At 38.7% G+C, this 20,641-nt stretch overlaps 2 protein-coding genes across 2 annotated transcripts; one reads left to right on the top strand and one right to left on the bottom strand.

Moving 5' to 3' along the window:
- Positions 1-1,188: 1,188 nt before the first annotated feature.
- Positions 1,189-5,952, bottom strand: VGAT (vesicular GABA transporter). Its single transcript, XM_074106206.1, has 4 exons — positions 5,443-5,952; positions 3,782-3,941; positions 3,352-3,481; positions 1,189-3,252 (listed from the first exon to the last, which is right to left on the bottom strand). Exons 1-4 carry the CDS (start codon positions 5,579-5,581, stop codon positions 2,068-2,070), a joined length of 1,614 nt encoding a protein of 537 aa, XP_073962307.1. The 5' UTR covers positions 5,582-5,952; the 3' UTR covers positions 1,189-2,067.
- Positions 5,953-6,740: 788 nt separating this feature from the next.
- On the top strand, positions 6,741-12,827 carry LOC141441918 (uncharacterized). The gene is made up of 6 exons (XM_074106809.1): positions 6,741-6,839; positions 8,407-8,577; positions 10,197-10,274; positions 10,603-10,744; positions 12,068-12,181; positions 12,706-12,827. Exons 1-6 carry the CDS (start codon positions 6,777-6,779, stop codon positions 12,825-12,827), a joined length of 690 nt encoding a protein of 229 aa, XP_073962910.1. The 5' UTR covers positions 6,741-6,776.
- The last annotated feature ends 7,814 nt before the right edge of the window (positions 12,828-20,641 follow it).

Here is a 20,641-nt window from a genome sequence, read left to right as displayed (position 1 = left end):
AACTTGACCTATGAGGGGATGAAATAGGGATGAAAGTGTAATGGAAGGTAGTCATTTCGAAGATAAATCGAGAAGGCAACGGAGTGGAGTGGAGGCAACGGATGGAGCGGAGACAATGCGGCTACAGCGGAGGCAGTGAAGTAGAGCGGAGGCAGCGGAGTGGAGCTGACGCTGCTGAGCGAGCGGAGGCGTCGGGCGGAGGCTGCGGAACAGAGCGGAGGCAGTGGAGCGGAGCGGAGACAATGGAGCGGAGGCATCGGAGCGGAGGCAGGGAGGCAACGGAGTGGAGCGGAGGCAACGGAGTGGAGCGGAGGCAACGGAGTGGAGCGGAGGCAACGGATAGAGCGGAGACAATCTAGGCTGCAGCGGAGGCAGTCAAGTAGAGCGGAGGCAGCGGAGCGGAGCTGACGCTGCTGAGCGGATCGGAGGCTGGCGGAGCTGAGGCTAGCGGAGCGGAGGCTGGCGGAGCGGAGGCTGGTGGAGCGGAGGCTGGCGGAGCGAAGGCTGACGGAGCGGAGGCTGGCGGAACGGAGGCTGTGGAGAGGAGGCAGCGGAGCGGAGGCAGTGGAACGGAGCGGACGCTGCTGAGCGGAGCGGAGGCTGTGGAGCTGATTGATGGTGATGGTGATGATAGTGGTGCTGATTATGATGATTGGTGATGATGATGGTGATTGTGTTGATAATGATCGATGATGATGAATAACAAAAAAAATGTTTATGAAAAAGTTCTTCATTTGAAAACTTTACCTGCGAGGGGATGTTAGCAGAGGGGATGATGCAGTGTCAGCAGAACCTTCTAAGCTCATAAGAATAATGTACGCAATGTGAGGTCATCATGAAAAATTTATTTTATGCAAGATTCCAAGTTTCTAAGACAGCCGGCAGTGCGCTATAACTTTTTCTGTTAAGGCGATTTGTATGAAAACACCTCTTTAATGACTGTAGCTTTTGTTTGCCTTGACTTAGAAGTTTGATTTTTTCACAGCTTTCGGGACTATTGACCTGAGTTTAGGGGTTTATAATTTCAACTCGATACCGATACTCCGTTAGATAAAGGGTCTTGACAGACAGACGGACGGACGGACAGAAAAGTGATCCTATAAGGTTCATTTTTGCCTCTTGAGGAACGGAACCCTAAAAATCATTTGATCCGGATAAACAAAAAATACTTTATATTTATATAGCAATGTATTGAAATGGTTATTTTCAGTAAGCCGTAGAAGTTTCTATGTGCTATTATTGGCAGAATAGGTATCCTAAATAAATTAAATACTTTCCAAAGTTACTATTCCACGCGGACGAAGTCGCGGGCAAAAGCTAGTAATTCATAAATTAACCCTACTCTGATTATATTTGTAAAACGTTTATATTTATACTCATTTTTGTAAAACATGCTTTGATATTATGATTATCAATAGATTTTAGCAATAATAGCAACTTATTAAATCTTTTTTATATCTCCATGTAAGCTGTTTAAATAACAATTGAGAAGTATTTTTATTAATGTATATACCTATATAAGATTTATCTTTGAGGAATGTTTATTTGCAGCCAGTTACAAATTTTATGTTAGCAATTATCCGCTATTATTTTTATAAATTATTGGAAGACTTCGTTGTGAAATAACGTCAAAAAAATCAATTTAATCGTCTTGGAAGACTTTGGATTAATTAATTAACTATCATCTATCACTTTTATTATCCTTAGTAGCTAAGTATATTTTTAATTGGAAGACACCTTGAACAATTTTAAATAACATAAAAATTACATAGCTTTGCATTTTTAAATACTATACAATACGGTGAGGTAATAGTGTATAACAATTTACATTTATATCAGTCATGTTTATATATGTTCGTATCTGTTGGTTTGTAGAGTCAGTTTTCTTTGATGCAGATGTAAATTGAATTACGCATTACCCTTTTGATCTAGCACGAATATCATTAAATCACATCTCTAAATGATTATTTGCTTGAACATTACGAACGAGCAGCTGATGCGACGAAACAGTACGAAGTATGCCATCTAAAAATAGTTCAACAATCACCTATAACTACGTTTTAAGAATTAAAACGGCAAACCGATCTTGAATGCTTTTATCAAAGCTGAACCAGAATCGTACATGCCGATCACCCCGAATAGAACACCTAAGGAAATGATGAAGTAGTCATAAGCTACCGTCTGGCTATCTAGCTGAGGACCCTTCAGCTTCAAATGGAAGTATGCAGGCCAGATGAAACTTAACATGGTACCGGTGAAGCTGCCGATGAAACCCATCAGTATAGCGAAATGTGGGATAAATATCGCCATCATGATAGTAAACATGATGACGCCAAGCCTCCAAGCTAGACCCCACACCTTTAACTCCCCGTCTAAAGCGTAAATCACAGGGAACAGAGTTTTAGGTTTGCCTCTGAAGAGAGCTCGTTCCAACAGATCGCAAGCCGCGTAGTATGGTAATGGGTAGCTTAAAATCGCTTTGATAACTAGAAAGAAGTTCACAAGCCCCTTGAATCCGGACGAACGGAGATTGTTCGTGATCACTTGTTGAGTATCGTTTTGAAAGGTTAAGAAACACATGTAGCCGAAGATCGATTTGAAAGCAGCCGCTGCGATATGTGACCAGTTTAACATCCATTCAAACCTCGAGGGATCCTCCATGTTACCTTCTAACGTAGGTAAGAATATCTGTGACGTGTAGGAGAAAACGATTACACCGAGGCTAATCGGAAAGTTCTCGAAATCCAAACTCCATTTCACCTTACCCCAGCCCCAATCACCGATATAAAGAAGACAGTATCCAAGCACGATGGCGTTTATTATTAAATGGCTCATGGTGCACCAGAAGGACAGTACACTGACGCTAGAGAGAGTTTTAAGGAATGCAAGAGGGAGAAGGAAGATTCCAGTCAGCATCATCCAGGAGCGGGTGTCAATAGAGCCGTCCGGGAAAGTTCCTATCATTAGATCGCCGCACACAACCACATAAAGAATACAAGTCATGAGCAATTCAATGATTTGAGCAATATTGACGACCCTACCACCGTACTTCCTTCCGAAGCACTCTTTCGCGATGCCGACATAAGAATCGCGTACTCTGACGCGCTTGCCGGAGACGGGGTCGTCTTCGTAGAGGCATTCGACGAGAATTTTTCCTGTGTAGCAGCAGATGTGGGCGATGCCGATCATAGCTGCTATAGCCCAGTAGCCTCCTTGGAGTACGGCGAATGGGAGAGATACTACAAACATGCCCTGCAGAGAAAAAATATTTGAAATTTCTGTTTATTCATTCATGAAAGGAACTATGTTCTTAGAGAGTAGAGAGTAAGTAATTGGTTTAATAGAACTTACCTGAATAGCATTAGTGACGTTCCACGCAGCCTGAAACTCGTTGATTTTAGCGCCCGGTTTTCCAGCTCCCTCTTCAAAACCTCCTTCTTCTGATGAAGCGTAGAAATCGACGCTTTGCATACTCTGAGTTCTGAAATTTCACAAAGACCTCATTTAATACACAGAGTTGAATAATCGAAATTATTATAAGCTTGAAATTAAAATAGTTCAGGTTTAATGAGGGCGAGGACATGGACAAAAAAGTACTGAGGCTAAAACACAGATATGGTACTAAATAGAAAGACATTATACTAGAGGAATTCAATCAAATATATGACAAGATTTTCTCAAAAGAAAAAGAGGCTAAGGATAGCGTCCTCGCAATCCTTACCCCTCCTTATTATTGTCCTTATAAAGATTTCTTATTTCCTTATCCTTTTTAATTCTTTACCTTGGAGCTCCATCCTGCTGTGGATAGCTGTTCTGATAACTGGTGAAGGAGTCTTCAGCCTGCAGATCGCCGCTCAGGAACGGGTTAGTTGGATTCGTTGACTGGTATGTTGGCGATGTCGTCTCGTTCATGGTGGATAGTTCACAGCTCTCCCCCATATCTGATATATTGACAAAATAAGAAAGAACTTGCTTCAATATCTTTTGAGAAAATTAATAATACGAAGTCAAATTACTATTTTCATCTATTATTTTGTTACTCCTTTAATTTGCAATCGGTACTCAGTACAGACGAAATCGTATACAACTCTTTATGCTATTTGATAGTTTATCGTAGAATTTTAATAGAGATCTTCTTAGCGGAGGCGGAGGCGGATCGAGTCGGAGGTAAAAGTGAAATTTTATGGACCGTTCAAATTTTGTATACTTGCTCAGACCATTAATTTGAACAACTTTCATTATGGGAAGCAACTCTGAAATCACGAAAAAAAAATCAGCTGTTTCATACATTTTGGTCAAGCAGGTAACGAACTTTTGTATGAAACAGCTGTTTTTTTTCGTGATTTCAGAGTTGCTCCCATAATAAAAGTTGTTCAGATTGATGGTCTGAGCAAGTATACAAAATTTGAACGGTACATAAAATTACAACCTGTATATTAATGATTTAGAAAAGTATATATACTTTCTTATATAGTAGAGAGGAGGAGGTCACTTTCCAAAATGTTTCTTAGGGGTAAATTAAACGCGTGTACAATTTCAATTTCAATTTTGCAAAATTTTTACGGAGACGATGCGGTGACAAAGGTATGAATTTATACGGAAGTTCCAGTTACCTAAACGTTAGTTTGTCATACTATGACTGAAGTTACTGAAGTAGATCAATGAATATTTCAACTCTTTTTAACGATGAAAGAGCCTATAAAGAAATAACTTAACGTATCCTAACTATAGATGCTTCTGTGCTTTTGAGAGCGAATAATCGACCCAGCTTGGCCCTATCTCTAGGAAAACGCGTGTTTTTGAATTACAATGAACTAAGTTTGCGTTTTGCATGCTTTTATTCAGATACGTGTCCAAAATACGAATATAAAAAAATAGAACACTGAGCATAGCTCGGTCGCCCAGGTACACTCAACATCAAAAGTACCTGGTTACTTTTGTACTTAGTCAAATAGCCACGTACTTAGCGCCATACAAGATTGACAAATGTGTAAGTAAAAAAGTAACCAGCTACTTTTGGTGCTGACTGCACCTATTAGTACCTAATCCTTTGACCACCTCAAAGCGCCATTACTGAACTACAGTGTTATGTTAATACGTCAAATACCATGATATGAGTAGGTATGTCTTATTTTGCGTAAGGATATATTTACAGTGACAAATTAAAACGGTGGTTGTGGTTTGTTAGTCTAACAACTGGTAGCATGGTGTACGGTTGTGTCACTCTGAAGATGAGCTCTGGTTGAGTTCGAAACGCGTCATTGTAGTGTGGTAGTGGTGATGATGGGTTTGTATGATTTGAGTGTGTTCTTACAGTGTGGAGGTGGAGGAACTGCATGAACACGCATATTTTGCATAAGCTTAGCTATCGTAAGGTCGCGGGTGAGCAAGGAAATTCTTTCAGTTCATCCATCGTGATCTTAGTTAAGTACTTAATGTTACCTTGGTTTGCGAATCTGACATTTTGTGGAGGACGGGGTGGCGGCCCAGGCTTGTCCGGCATCTGCTGGCGGACCGTTTGCATCGCCACCTGCATTGCATTCTTGATCGGCGGCAACTTGAATCGACCTAGATTAATCATCTTCACCTACTTTTTGTAACAATTTTATACCACTTATTACCGCAACAATCTTACAATTGACTGGAAGACATTGATTTTTCAACACTTTTATATTACTTAATACCTTAAACTATTTTGGAAGACTTCTTTACTAAGCTAAATTATCCTACATCCTATCGAGCCTTTTGAGCGGCCATTATCCCCGACTTTAGCACACGTTCATTGTTGAATTCAATTGTTTTTACTCTGGTTATATTTTAAACACTTTTGTTGACTAAATGGCTACAGTTTAATTGTTTTTTGTTTTATTTTTGTAGGGTTTTGTTCATTTTTTGATTATTTTCACGGGGTTTGGCCGCTCTAGTCGGCTGCTACCGAAGGTGTCAGGGAGGCTGCGCGATGGACCGATCGATATCCAAACGTCGCTACTTACGTTATTCTAAACGTAGGGGATGCTCAAGAACAACGAAAGGGTTCAATTTGATGACTATTTACGTTGAGTTCTTAACCTTTTTGACGCGCTCGAGTCAGACAGATCGCTCTATAACAACAACAATCCTAACTTTAACTTTGATGATGATATAGCGGACAAAATTTTTCCTTTGTCATTGAATTGAGATTCTTTGACATTTCGTGCAATTTATTACTAACTAGCTCTGCGACATGGATGCGATGATTTAATCCAGCGGGAATAATGTAATTTTTAACCGACTTCAAAAAAGGAGGAGGTTATCAATTCGGTTGGTTTTTTTTCTAGAATACAAACTAACCTAAGGTCCCGTATATTGGCATTATAAATAATAAATAAAATAATTTATTTCTGACCACAAGAATCCATATCATGTCATACGATTATAAAATGTTATTATTACTATTAAGATTAATTTAACCTTTTTGTTTTTCCTTTTTGTACAATAAAGAGTATAAACAAACAAACATAATTAATAAATTATAAGGTCCCGTAAATGAACATATATAATTATTTTCACATTCTTAAGAGACGTACCTACCTACTTATTGATTTAGCTGTTTGTTTCTCTTATCTTATCGATAGAAAGAATTCTTTTTAATTTGGTTTAAAACTTGTTTCGTTGATTGTACTTGTTAAAAAACAATTGCTGCCAAACATTTAAGCTTTAATTGGTCGTTAACTCAGCTTTGATTTGATAAGTATAACTAGGGTTTTTTAGGTCTGGGAAATACAGTGTCGGTCAATATGCCTGCGGCTAGCTGCAGATTGTTTAGTTTTATTTTATTTTTATTATGTTTCATTTCAGTGGTAAGAATATAACATTTACTACAAGCTTTTTATATTACTCGCGATGTTAAATCTACATATCTCTATCTAATAATTAAGTTACGTTCATATAAAAATTGCGGGTTGAATTTAAACCATATTCAGTGCTCGGATTATATTATTATACATTTTTGTATGTAAACTCTTCATTGCATTCAATAATAAAAAAAAACAGATATTAGGTTAATAATACCTTGAAGACAGATGGTAGGCACCTTGGCAGGTACAAAGGCGGTCTTGTACCTTTGAAACTCCTATGGCTAACTTTAGCATAGGAAAACTTATAAATAGGGGCAAAATTTAATTGAATTTCGGCATGTGTGTTGTAGCTGTAACTTGTGAGCAAAATTTTGAACAAAAATATCTGAGCACGACTCTATTGTTAATGGCGTAGAAGCGTGTTGAGATGTTTTTGATCAAATTTTTGTTCACAAGCTTATGAACTTGACTGTACCCGCTCCGTGCACCCGCGCCAGCCAGTTTAGGCCCGAACGAGCTATATCTTCATCATTTTATTTTATATACAATAACTTTTTATTGAACACCCTAATTTAGTAAGCAATACAGAAACCATAGCAACATAGAAATTTCCCAAGATAAGCAATGAGGGTTATTCGACAGGGGAAATGTCGCTAGATGTCGTTAATATCGTGAGGTCCGTTTGACGTTTCAGTCTTGCTTGCGATTGGCTCATTTATTTATTTAACCAATCACAAGCGCGACGCAAATGTCAAACGGACGTCACGATACTAACGCCATCTAGTGATATTTCGCCTCTGTGAAAACCCTCATTCGCGACCTTATCGCTAAAAGTAATAGTACATTGTGCATTAAGGGGCGTAAGAAGGGGATTACTAACGGCCCGTGATACACACAATGATTTTCATCACATTGCGAGGAAAAAAATGCAAAAAGTTAAATTATTTTGTGTCTAAACACTTCACAGCTCGGCAATAGAAAGACGCTAAGAAAACAACTGAATAAAATAATGGATGCAAGCCAATTACAGGGGGCTACAATAAAATTCGAAAATAGAAGTTCGTATCGTACCGTCCCTCTCACTCTCGTATTAAATAATATTTGCGTCAGCAAAACTATACGAACATCTATTTCCGAATTGCGTAGTATCCCCCCTGATTGTCACTTTTTTCGAGTCGTCTACCATAGACAATGCGAAGCTAATTATTCCAACAAGCTAAAAAAAATATTTACTAAAATTATTGCAAAACAATTTGATATAAATTAAAAATATAAAAATAACGAAGTTTCGTGATGCGTGGAAAAATTTTAGGTGTAAAATTAGGGTATAGCTATGTCTTAAAGAGGTAAATAAAACGTTGGCTGACTTGAAACCTCCTTAGTCTCAAATGACGTACCTACTTGCTTTTTAAAACTAAAGTCATAACTCCCTTGAGAAGAAAAACTATACGTTAATCCTTAACTCCCGCGGGAACAATTGAAGCCATTGTCCTTTAGTATACAGGCATGGAATAACATCATTGACGAGCAAGTGTGATGAAAAAAGTTTATTTTTACCTTTTTTTTTCAGTGCGCCTATGACATAAGAAACCACCCATGCTGCCAGTCTCCGGGTGACAACCTGACCCTGGCCATGATCATAGATGCCTTCGAGATCTACGGTCACGATCCTACGGATAAGCTGGACCATCTGGCGCACTATCAGATCGAGATGATGAAGATCAAACGAGCGCCGGATCAGGTATCTCTCTCTCCTAAGATGTGCAAGTGGCGGAAAATTTGCAAAAAGTTGGAAAAGTTCACGGAAATTTCGGGAATCAAAAGGAAATGGGGGCCACGTGAGTTTCATTGGTAAAATGAAAATAAGTATGTAGTGATGAATATAATTCTTTATAAAATTTCCTGTCCAATAATGATGATATTAATATAGTATGTTTTTTATCGAGGGACTGAAATAAGCCAATATATATATACCCGAGGTGGTTAGGTTAGGTTTTTAAATAAATCTTTCTAGATCACAATTTTCATAATAAAATTGACATCATAATTTTCACTATCGCTTGACGACATTGTGAGAATAATCATTTTATTTTAATCGTTTATGATTTACGCTCTACAACCATTTCAAAGTTTTCGCGGTAAGTATTTCTTTCCAACCAGACACAGATAATTATAACAGTTCGCATCGGTGGAATGGTCCATACACAAACTGGAATAAATAGAATGGCGTCACCTTCTATGCGGAAAAAGCATAGAACTAAGACCACGTAGACTAAAAACGTAACATTTTCGTCATGAAAAAGTCACACAATTTTATTTTATGCCAAAAACTAAGCAAGTACTGCTTGAGTTTATCTAAGTCACTCGAAGTAGGTAAATTAAAAAAAAAATACTTTTACTCCCTAGGGACTGAAGTACTCACTTTACTCCCGCCTCGTAAGGCTACATTGGCCTACTTTTAGAGCATGAGAAGTGAAAAATACTTTTCATTCAATTAAATATATTCCGATCGAAACGCGAACGTGTTTTTGCTCATTTTACCGATGAAACTCAAGTGCCCGTAATTTTCTTTTGAGTAGTAATTACTTATAGGAAATTTAAATTAAAGAAACTGAAAGTTACATACAAAACTGTGAGAAATTTCCGAAATATTCCTATGGCACATCAATTCTGGCCTGCTGTGAGACTGTCTTTGTCTTGCATGTCTTCGAAGGTTGCGTTTTTCGTCCATTGTTGGGGTCCAGATCCAGATAGAGAGTACGCTCTCCAGGCAGCAGGGCTACTACGAAACTCGTAACTCGAAGTTCGTGTCGTGCGGTTTCTCTCGCTCTCGTATTAAATAGTATAAGAGGGACCGCACGACACGAACTTCGAGTTTCGAGTTTCGTAGTAGCCCTGCAGGTTTTATGCCTGGGGACCGAAGTCCGAAGGAACAGCGTCGGTAGTTGTATATACGCGTCCAAGTTGTGAAACTTTTATAGCGCGATGTAGAACCGATTGGAGTTTTTATATGTACTTACTAGATGGCACTAGGATTCGCTACAGTGTCAAGTGTCCCTCGATATTTATGTATTTAATCAAACTAACTCTACTAAGTATCTGTTGAGATCATCATGATCATCATTCCAGCCTATATACGCCCTACTGGCTACTGTTGGGTACAGGCCTCCTCTCAGAATGAGAGGGCTTGGGTCATAGTTTCCACGCCGCGTTTCCATTTCTGTTGATATATTTCAGATTACTTATTTTAAAACACTTTTTTTGTAAAAGAGTCATACAGAAAGCGAAAAATGCGCAGGAAGGAAATAAAATCACAAGTTTAATTAAAATTTTAATAAACAATTTACTTTTGTGTTTCAGTACATTATAAATGAACATGTTCATATAGCCACGGACCACCTGGGAAGGTTTATCCATATGCATATCAAAGAACTAAAGGTATTGTGTACTTAAATATTCCTAACTACTTAATACATGTTTTTTTAATCGCCGAGGTTTTTCTATTTTAATAAAGCTGGTAATTTTGCATAACAATGTTGGAATGAGGTTGGAATTTGGTGTTATTTGCGGAATCGTGTAATGTATGTATATATCGATGCTTGAAAGGAGAAATTGACTAAGCGACATTTTTCAAAGTAAAATTTACTGATTCCAAACATGTATAAGTAACTCACTATCTTACAATGGAGACACGTCACAAACAGATAGAATAAAAAAAAAAATCGGATAAATTTGAGAACACTGTATTCTTGTAATATTTTTTTAGGTACTTCTTATAGCTCTGGACGACACGATAGACAACATGCTAACAATGTATGACAACCATAACAGCATAAAGACTGAGCGAGTGGCCACATACAACAGTCAGTCGGGAGGGGCGGTACCTTCCGAATTCTATCTAAGCCAAGGTATATTTTAATTGAAACTACATTATTGACACACACACACACACACACACACACACACAAACACACGCACACACACACACACAACACACACACACACACACACACACACACACACACACACACACACACACACACACACACACAAACATGTATGAGCACGCACACTCGCATAGCACGCGTACGCGCTCGCGGACGTAAGCACGCACGGAAAAACACGCACGTGTACGTATGCACGCACAGAAACATACGCACGTGGATGTACGCACGCATAGAAACACACGCATGTGGATGTAGGCATGCACTGAAACACACGCACGCGGACGTAGGTACCCACGCACGCGCGGATATTCACATACATTTAAACACACGCATTCACACAGTTAAATATTTATGCGCCATATCTAATTTTATTTATTTTATTTGCCGATTAAAAATTACAGCATTACAGTACGAGTAAAACCAATGCGCTGTAAAATTAAAATTATACTTACAAAAAAGACATTAAAAACAAAAAAGAAGTTATTTAGGGATTTTTATCCTTGCTTCCCTACCTACCCAATACCCATTACGAGTACTACCTTTTATAAGGGCAGTTCTTATATGTATATTAATTTGTTTATTTCGGGGCTCCCGGATACGATACGGTTCTAATAATTTCGACGACATTGGGCGTGTCGGGGCTTTCGGGCGAATAATTGGTTTAATTTGGTCTTATTTCTAACTGGGAAAATACGTGTCCTCGGGTTTAAACCCGAGCTCGGCCGCCCAGGCCACGACCATCCAAATAAACTATGCTACCTACATAATATGTATCACAGGCGTGGCGAGAACAACCTGAAGGGCAACCTGAAGAGTAAGCAAAACGTGTTTTAGTATCATTTCGTCTAAAAACCAGCCGGTCTAAATACAAAGAAGCGGTCGAAAAAGCAACTGGTCTGAGCTCCGTCCACTTTGAGTCAAAGAATTTTAGACCACTTGCTACTTAGATCAGTCACTATTGCTCTTAGACCACTTGCTACATAGATCAATTGCTAACTTACTCCTTATACCAGCTGCTTTTTAAACGAAAAGATACTAACCCTTTTAGGGGGTCAGGTGTGTCTTCGGATGCAACTCCTTGGAGGAAGCGTACTACGTTTGTCAAGTGAAAAAATTTAGGCAAGCCGGTGAAAATCGAGTTGTTATAACGCCACGCCACTAATTTGCATGTTGATTGTATGAGAACCCAAGCAGTCAACAAAAAGTACCGTCAGCAAAAAAGTTGGTAGTGGTAGTTGGTACTAATTAGATACGCTTAGATTTTATTCAAAAAAAATTTTGCAGAGTATTATTGCGGGAAGAACGTATATATATTCATATCGGAACTATATAGCGACATATACAATATGGGACGTGGACCAGCACCTTTCTGCAAAGGGCGTGCTTTTCATTTTATGGGTTAGTAACAAAATGATGTAAGTCTAAATAGAACCTTGTTATAATAAATATTCCTTCTCACCTGCATTGCAACCAGAACTGTGTCTACCCCACGAACTCCTGGGCCTGAAGATGATGCCTTGCCACCGCTCCGGTGCGGTAATGTTCATTACGATATCGATTTGGGTCTCGTAATGAAAATTACGATACTGCCGTGTTCATAATGGAATCCAAACTTCAAAGTTCAAACTTCTTTATTTGCACAGAATAATACAATCCAATGTCGTAATCTATGGTTTTGGAGAATTTACTATATGGGTGTATAAAAAGAATTTATCCATTCGTCAGGCATTATTATGTGAGGTCCCAGTGGTAGATAAAGGCCAACCTAAGGGACACGTTAATACGTTAGAGTGAGAGGAAATATAATTGCTTCTTAAACTCAGTGTGTTAAACAATAACGACATATTAAAATATATATAAACTGTTTGCATGTTAATTATACTACTAAACCTACTAAATAATAAAATATTGTTGTCTTGCAGGTTTTGTCCACTTTTTGGACGACAAAAAGTATTATTTGGAAGAAGATCCCGCTGTGGCTTTTCAGATGGACAATTACCTTCATGGACTCGAGTGTCATTTAGGAATTTGTATTTTTAGGTAAGTTTAAAGATATCAAGCTTTCAACGTTGGAATTACGGTTGGAACGTTGGATTTGCAAACAAATTTATAATTATAATCTACCCGTTTCGAACCGAGCCGATACAATTGTGCGGGTTAATTACATTTGAAGTTGATTTTGACATTGAAAGTACATAAAGGTCCACTGTCAGAACTTACATTTGAATTATGAACTTGACATGGATTGCACTTTAAGTCCATTGTCGTAACTCTTTTCATACTTGGCTGGGTTCGAAAGGGCTATGTTACTACAGGATATTAGGTAAATAGTAGATTGGATAATATGCAACGTGTCGATGGAGGACATTTAAGGCGTTCTAAAATAGTGAATTTAGGTTTTATGAAACCTATTATTCTATTATTTTCGAGATATATTTTTGTTTCTCACACTTTGTCATGTGAAGAAAGACAACGTTATGCACCTCAGTTGCAGGAACAGTTTTTGCAATTTAATCATTTAATTTCTCCATAACCTTGTTGGTAAAGACCACTAGGAATTCATGTGCTACTGTCAGTGTCACGTACAAACTTACAGGAACAAAATTTTAAAACAAAAAATTGAACCGACTACAAAAAACCATGAAAATAATTTTCTACCAGTCTGAAGTCAATGCCTCAGCACGAGCCAGCATGAGTGGGCCTATAGTCGTCTACGTCACCTACATACCTTCTTATTTATTAGACTTCAATCACTCCTGCTGTCTCGTGCTGAGGCACCGACTTCAGACTGGTAGAAAATTATTTTCATGGTTTTTTGTAGTCGGTTAAATTTTTTGCTATAATTTTTTTTCACGCTTTTTAGTGTAAATAATCCAAGATACAATAGTTTAATGTCAACTGCTCGACATCTTTTACGAAAGATTGCTTTTTCTGATGCTGTACCACCCGTTCCATTTTACCATATGCATTACGACGAGCATAAACTGTGTTGAAGTAATTGAAATTCAACCCGTGAAGTACTTGTTATTGAGTAGTAGCTCTATTGGTCAAATGTGGTCTTCATCATCAGTTCCACTTCACGAAACTATTATTATTTCGAGAGCAAATGAAAATAGCAAATCGAAATAGCAAATACACGAGTTACTGCTAAATATATCCAAATTACCAAAGGTGTCCCTACAATATTTGAAGATTTCCCTCGATTTCCTTAAGATCTGATGATCAGATCCTAATTTGGTGCTTATGGGACCTAATTGAAGGCATTCCTAGACGAACGCAAAAAAGTAATTTCAAATCAGTTCATAAACGACGGAGTTCTGAGGTAACAAACATAAAAAAAATACAACCGAATAGATAACCTCCTCTTTTTTTTTGAAGTCGGTTAAAAATTGTCTCGATTACTATTATAATTGAAAATTGCAGGCTAATCATAAATTTTGTCTATCAAAAATTTAGATTTAGACCCCCCGCTTCCTTCTCCTTACTTATAATATAACTCTGAAAATCGCAATTATTTTGTTCTTGTTCCACAGGTTGCTAAACCCCTTTAAGTGTGTCACGTTTTTTTTTTTAAAGTAATCCCTTGTTAATTTTTTTAATTTCCATCCCATCCGTTGCATGTCATGTTCATTGCTTCAAGGTAGGGCCTTATATCAGTGAATACCAGAATACTGGCCTTATTCTTCTTTAGCATGAAACTGCCTATCCCGAAGACCTTCCCAGTGTCGTTAACCGAGTCCTTTTTAGAATTGACCAGCAAAGCCCCAGACCCAATACTTACAAAATCATCATCATTTTTTATACAGAAGAAGTAACCCCAGTCCCTAGGGAACCATTCCTCGCAATCCTCTAGAACTTTGTCGTCATATTCATAGTCTTTAGACGTATGGAGATGATTTTTATTGAAAACGTGGTCGTCATCCATAAAACCCAAGGAGATGATTTTAAAAGTTTCGGGAAATTCGTCGCGTTCGTCTGCTATTTGTGTCAACATGGGACCCGCTAACATTACATCATAATCAACCCCTTCTCTACTAACGACGTGCCAGGATTCTTTCGCTATAAATTCCATTGGTTTTTCGGTCTTCATGATCATAAGGTCATGCATCGGCGTGTGGGTTTTATCTTTTCCATGCCATTGAACGTCTACTATGAAGCTGTGTTCCATTGCTACTATTTGACGAGCACATGCAAGCTTTATTCTTTCGTAAACGTAGCCTACGAGCATAGATTTAGCAAGGTATGCCTTCGCCTTGATGTAAGTGATGTAGATTTTATGCCTGTTGAATTTATGTCTGAGGATCCTGAACGGGGTATAGGAAGTAAGTATGCGTCTGGCATCGATGAAGATGCCGGGGACAATGATCCTCCCTGTACCCAATTTTTCGTCATTGTCGTGAGCAGTGATAGCGACTATTCGATTACAGAATTTGTCGTCGTCATAAATGGGTTTGTCGGTGTCGCAGAACCGCATATAATTCTTAGTCTGTTAACAAAAGACAAGAATGAAATATTACCTAATACTTATTATTCACTTTAGTAGCGTTTATGAAACTATTGCAATCTTTTGCTTTGTGCTTCCTTCACAAAATAATTGTTCCATTAAAGATACTGGCGAAGGAACTACTGCAAACAGGGAGTCTCCGACCATGGGGCTTTGAATCCAAGGGTCGATTCTACTCACATAACTGAGCTACTTTTGTTCTGCAACTTTTTAAAAATATGGTCACTATTAATTTCATTTTTTATACAGATTAAATATAATTTTCAAAGTATACGATGCAATACAAAATGGACAGCACATTATAAATGTTTATCTTAGAAATGTCAAAAAATATTTAAACGCCCCCGTACCACGAGACAGCGATAACATCGCCATGTCCGATACACTGTTTAACGATGAATCATTGAGGATCAATAAATTACTTAAATTCAAGTTAAGTATTTAAAAATGTTACAAAATAAAAGTAGCTTAGTTATGCGAGTAGAATCGAACCTTTTTTTACATATCCGACCGTGATCGACCCCTATCTCACCTGATGTTAAGTGCAGATGAGGCCAAAGGTGTATCTTACTGGTTCAGTAACAGCCTATTCACTCTAGCCTTAAAGAGCCCTATAGTCAAAATACCACCAACGGGATTTATCACGCTATCACACACGAGTAATATTTACCTCGACGTTTCGGCAACATTGCAGTGGCCGTGGTCACGAGTAGACTGAAGTGTGGGTGTCTAGTCTGTTTGTCCAAAGTCGCTAGGCATATTAGGACACCCAAGGATGTCGTTCTCTTCCAAACACCGGATTTTTACAAGGTTGATTGTAGTTGTGGTAGTTCCTATATCGGACAGACGAAAAGAACAATAGCTAAGAGGGTCAAGGAACATATTGCAGCTAAAAATCGCCAGTTAAATAAGTCAGTCATAGCCGAGCATTTGTTGGAGTCAGGACCAAACCACTGGATTGAGCTTCACAATCCCAAAATTCTGTCCATGGAACGTCATTTCTACTCAAGAATGGTACGTGAAGCAGTAGAAATAAAAAAACCGGCCAAGAGCGTGTCGAACACGCCCGAAATAGGGTTCCGTAGCCATTACGAAAACATTAAGTAATATTTTTCTAAGGATTTCGTATTTTATACGGAATCTTCCAAGTTTAGGTATATTTTATACCTTAGGCTGCTATTTACTCTTAAACTACTAATAATTCTCAAGCAAACTTAGCCGTTATAGTTTTCCTTGAAAGTTTGATATACTTACTATCATCATGAATTTTTGCAAATTTTTCCACCCACCGGTTAAGATTTTAGATGGGGAGGGACGCTCGATTTTAATGAAAATTTGCACTTTAAAGTTGAATATTTCGCAAACAAATCACTAGATCGAAAAATCGTATTAGCAAACTCCTAATGGTTTTAAAAGACCTATCCAACGATACTCCACACTATAGAGTTGGATGAGAAAAAAAAACACCTCCACTTTACGTCTATGGGAGGTCATTTTTTTTTTAATTTTTATTATACCATTTTGTCGGCATAGTTTACATATAAATCCGTGCAAAATTACAGCTTTCTATCATTGATAGTCCCTGAGCAAAGCCGCGGACGGACGGACAGACAGACATGACGAAACTATAAGGGTTCCGTTTTGACCATTTTGGCTCCGGAACCCTAAAAAGCATAAAAAATTCAACCGGAACGATGGATAGGTATAAGCTTTCATCTTCGTGGATTCCTGTTATATATAAGTGTCGGCGTCGGGATGAAGTTCGGAGGGACGATCGGACGTTGTTAGTGTTGTATGTCGGTGTGATGGGGTGACAAATAAAAATGACCAAGTGCGGGTAGTTCGTGATACGAGTGCCGGTACTATTAGTGATCAAGTGCGGGTAGTTCGAAGGACTCGCGCTGCTAGGCAGACTTGACACCCCACACTTCAGTTTACTCGTGACCACGGGCATTGCAATGTTGCCGAAACATCGAGGTAAATATTCAATTCAAATTTAGGAAAAGTGGCTCCATCAATTTTTTGATGATTCTGCCAGTGTCGAGGTTGACAGATCAGCCAGTTTTCGGTGGGATAACTACCAGTTACTATCTGAAATGAGGATACGATACACTAGGTTAAACTAAACAATAAATACATGAAATAATTAGATGATGTGATACAGTAAGCTAAGATATGACAGTTCACTACAGGTAATAAAACATTGAAACAAGAATGAACATAAAAATAAAAAAAAACTATTGCATTTATAATTTTATTTTTAGTCAAAAATTTGTCTAAAATTTCACAAAATGGAGAGAACACTAAAGTAAGGAGAAAATTAATATTAATAGGACGAATAACATCACGAGGGAGGATACTATATAAAGGAACAGATATTTTTGTACATTTCAGAACATTATGTTCCAGAGTTCCATCAGCCAAACCACATTCACAGATGGCATTGTCTCTTATTCGAAGCTTCGCTAAAAATACAGGAGAACAAAAATGACCCAGTCTTAACCTAATAATGATGGAGGTATTTAACTTAGACAATTCTCTATTAATAAAAAACCATGGTCTCGTAGGAATAGATGATTGAAGGTTTCCAAAATGTCTTCCCTTAATTAGCCGAGATGATTGCCACAAATCATTCCAATCTTCAAACATTTGAGGTTTCACAAGGGCCTTAATGTCACGGCTAAAGCATTCATTGTAGTCAGACGAACCTAGATGAATTGCTTGTCTAGCACACAAATCAGCTATCTCATTATCCACAATACCACAGTGACTCGGAATCCACGCAATAACAACTTCAAGATTGGCTAGATGACAATCACGAAGAGCATCTTTGATTTTTAGCGTCAAATAAAAGTTATCTCTAGAGTGAAAAGGAAAAGCCACCAAATCTTGTAAACAACTTAACGAATCAGATAGGATTATAGTTTTATTAAGGTTATGAGATTTAATGTAAGATACAGCTTCATATAAAGCCACCGCTTCACCAGAAAAAATTGAACAGTGAGGAGGGCTTTTAAAATTTAGAATAATTTTAAATTTGGGAATCCAAACAGCTGACCCTACAAAATCAACATTTGATATTTTTGAGGAGTCCGTGAATATTCTTAGCCAGTTCTTAAATTTACTATTCATAATTTCAATAAATTCCGAGTTGGCACTCGGAGATTTTTTATGAATTCCTAAATCAAAGATAACATTTGGTTGAAAAATTAAACTGTCGTACCTAATCGACAAAAAATTGGGTTTTTACACAACTTAAAAGTAGGAATAGGGGCATACTTTTTATAAGATTTAACAAGGGGAGGGAGGGCTTTCACCCAATATCTAGAGGAAGAAGAGAGTTCTGCCAATTTTTTACATTTAGCCATCAATGGATGAGAAAGATATTGAGATATGTTTAGAAAAAACCTGTCCGCTAAATACTGACGACGAAGAAATAAAGGAGGATCAACACATTCAACCTGTAATGCATTTATAGGGGATGACTTCATAGCACCAGATATTATGCGCAGGCACCTAGACTGAATTCGATCCAGTTTTGCCAACGACAATTTACTACAAGGTTCTAAAACAAAACAGGCGTAATCAAAATGACTGCGAACTATTGCGTTATAAAGGATTTTTTGAGTGTAAGGATGAGCTCCCCATCTCACACCAGATAGAGAGCGAAGGACGTTGTTGCCGAAACATCGAGGTAAATATTACTCGTGTGTGTTAGCGTGATAAGTCCCATTGGTGGTATTTTGACTACGAGTGAAAATCACGAAATTTTAAAACGTTTAAGAGCCTTAGATTGTATTTATCTGGAAATACAGACGAAGGGAGCGAATTCCATTCCTTAGAAATTCGCATTATGAATGATAAAGCAAACCGCTTTGTGCGGGCCAATGGAACGCTAACTACATAAGGGTGAAGACGCTCCCCCGCCTGGAGGTAAGTTTGCAAAATGGAGATGGAGGAATTAGATCATGTAATTCCTGAACACATTCTCCAAAATGTATCCGGCAAAAAACAGACAGACAAGCAACTCTACGACGGTGTTCAAGGCTCTGCAACTTGTTCCTGATCAGCGGACTGTCACCAAAGAAAGAGTCTTCGGGCCCGGCACTCCACCGATTCCAACGCGGCTAGCTAGTACTTGGCGAACCGTCCCACAGGTGACAGCAGTATTCCATACACGATCTTCCTACGCTTTGTAAAGATTAAAAAGCTGCTCTGGTGAAAAATACCGCTTCATCTTATATAGGCCACCAAGTTTTTTAGCAGCCGTTTTTGCTCTGGACTCAATAGTCGCACCGAAGTTGAGATTAGATTGAAGATCAAGAAGCTCGAGGTGGTCTTTAGGTGGGAAGAATGTATCCTCTGGAAAGTAGGAGCCAAAGTGAACGGTCTCCGCTTAGCTTAGCGGAAAGCAGCCACGTCTGTGTTTTGGCAGCATAGAACTGGACCAGGTTGGCCGAGCCCCAGTCGGACATGGCCTCCAAGGTCGAATTCATCCGCTGTACCATAGCCTCCCTGAGTGCCCGAACTCGTCTTCGCTGGCCCGGCCGTTAGAAAGGTACCTCTCTGCAACTGTGCTGTCATCTGCATACCCAAAGACACCGGGTATGAGCAAATCGTTGATGCGCAGCAAAAATAGAGTTGCAGAGGACCGATCCTTGAGGCGCCCCGGAATTGATCTCCATGAGATCAGATTTGCAGGAAATCGGAGATCCAAGAGCATAGGACAGGAGGAATCCCACACGCAGGGAGCTTGCCAAGAAGGCCTCAGTGCCAGATCCTATGGAATGCCTTTGAAATGTCAAGAGACACAGCAAGAGCCTCGCCATGCTTCTCAACAGCTTCGCCCCAAAGTTGAGTGGCATATACCAAAAGGTCCCCAGTGGACCGATTTCGGCAGAACCCGTATTGGCGGTCACTGAGGAGATCGTTACCTTCTAGATATACCAGGAGCTTGGCATTCAATACACGCTCCATTACCTTGCATAGTATGGAGGTAATTGCGATAGGTCGACAGTTCGACGGGTGGGAACGACTGCTCTTTTGCCAAAAACCTTGAATTTAAAGCCACTTGGTCAGAGACACTGTATGGTTATGAAAAACATTACTGTTGTAATTGTGCTTGTTTGACTATCCTATTCTATGTGCTTTTCTGGACTTTAGTGGGTAAATTACAAACATTCTCCTTCTCATATTGTACTGTGATTTGTGGAGTAAATTGTTCATGTGTTTTTATCCGGACTTTTTTTCTTAAACTTTGCTCACCTTTTCCAGATTGATGATGGTAACCAGATTATCCAACTTAGGTGGTTTGGGGTGGTGGTGATTCCTATTTTCTTGTCTTGTGCTGATGT

This window comes from Choristoneura fumiferana, chromosome 24 (genome assembly GCF_025370935.1).
Source record: "Choristoneura fumiferana chromosome 24, NRCan_CFum_1, whole genome shotgun sequence".
NCBI classification, from domain to species: domain Eukaryota; kingdom Metazoa; phylum Arthropoda; class Insecta; order Lepidoptera; family Tortricidae; genus Choristoneura; species Choristoneura fumiferana.
This window is presented reverse-complemented; position numbering and strand designations above follow the sequence as displayed.

What these genes read in the sequence shown, in the direction of transcription:
- VGAT (XM_074106206.1), bottom strand. Translation starts at nt 5,581, where the DNA reads ATGATTAATCTAGGTCGATTCAAGTTGCCGCCGATCAAGAATGCAATG. An exon ending in TGTCAGATTCGCAAACCAAG is followed by an intron (nt 3,942 to 5,442) that starts GTAACATTAAGT and finishes TCAATATATCAG; the next exon opens with ATATGGGGGAGAGCTGTGAA. An exon ending in ACGTCACTAATGCTATTCAG is followed by an intron (nt 3,253 to 3,351) that starts GTAAGTTCTATT and finishes TTTTCTCTGCAG; the next exon opens with GGCATGTTTGTAGTATCTCT.
- LOC141441918 (XM_074106809.1), top strand. Translation starts at nt 6,777, where the DNA reads ATGCCTGCGGCTAGCTGCAGATTGTTTAGTTTTATTTTATTTTTATTA. An exon ending in TCAAACGAGCGCCGGATCAG is followed by an intron (nt 8,578 to 10,196) that starts GTATCTCTCTCT and finishes TTTGTGTTTCAG; the next exon opens with TACATTATAAATGAACATGT. An exon ending in CGAATTCTATCTAAGCCAAG is followed by an intron (nt 10,745 to 12,067) that starts GTATATTTTAAT and finishes AAAATTTTGCAG; the next exon opens with AGTATTATTGCGGGAAGAAC.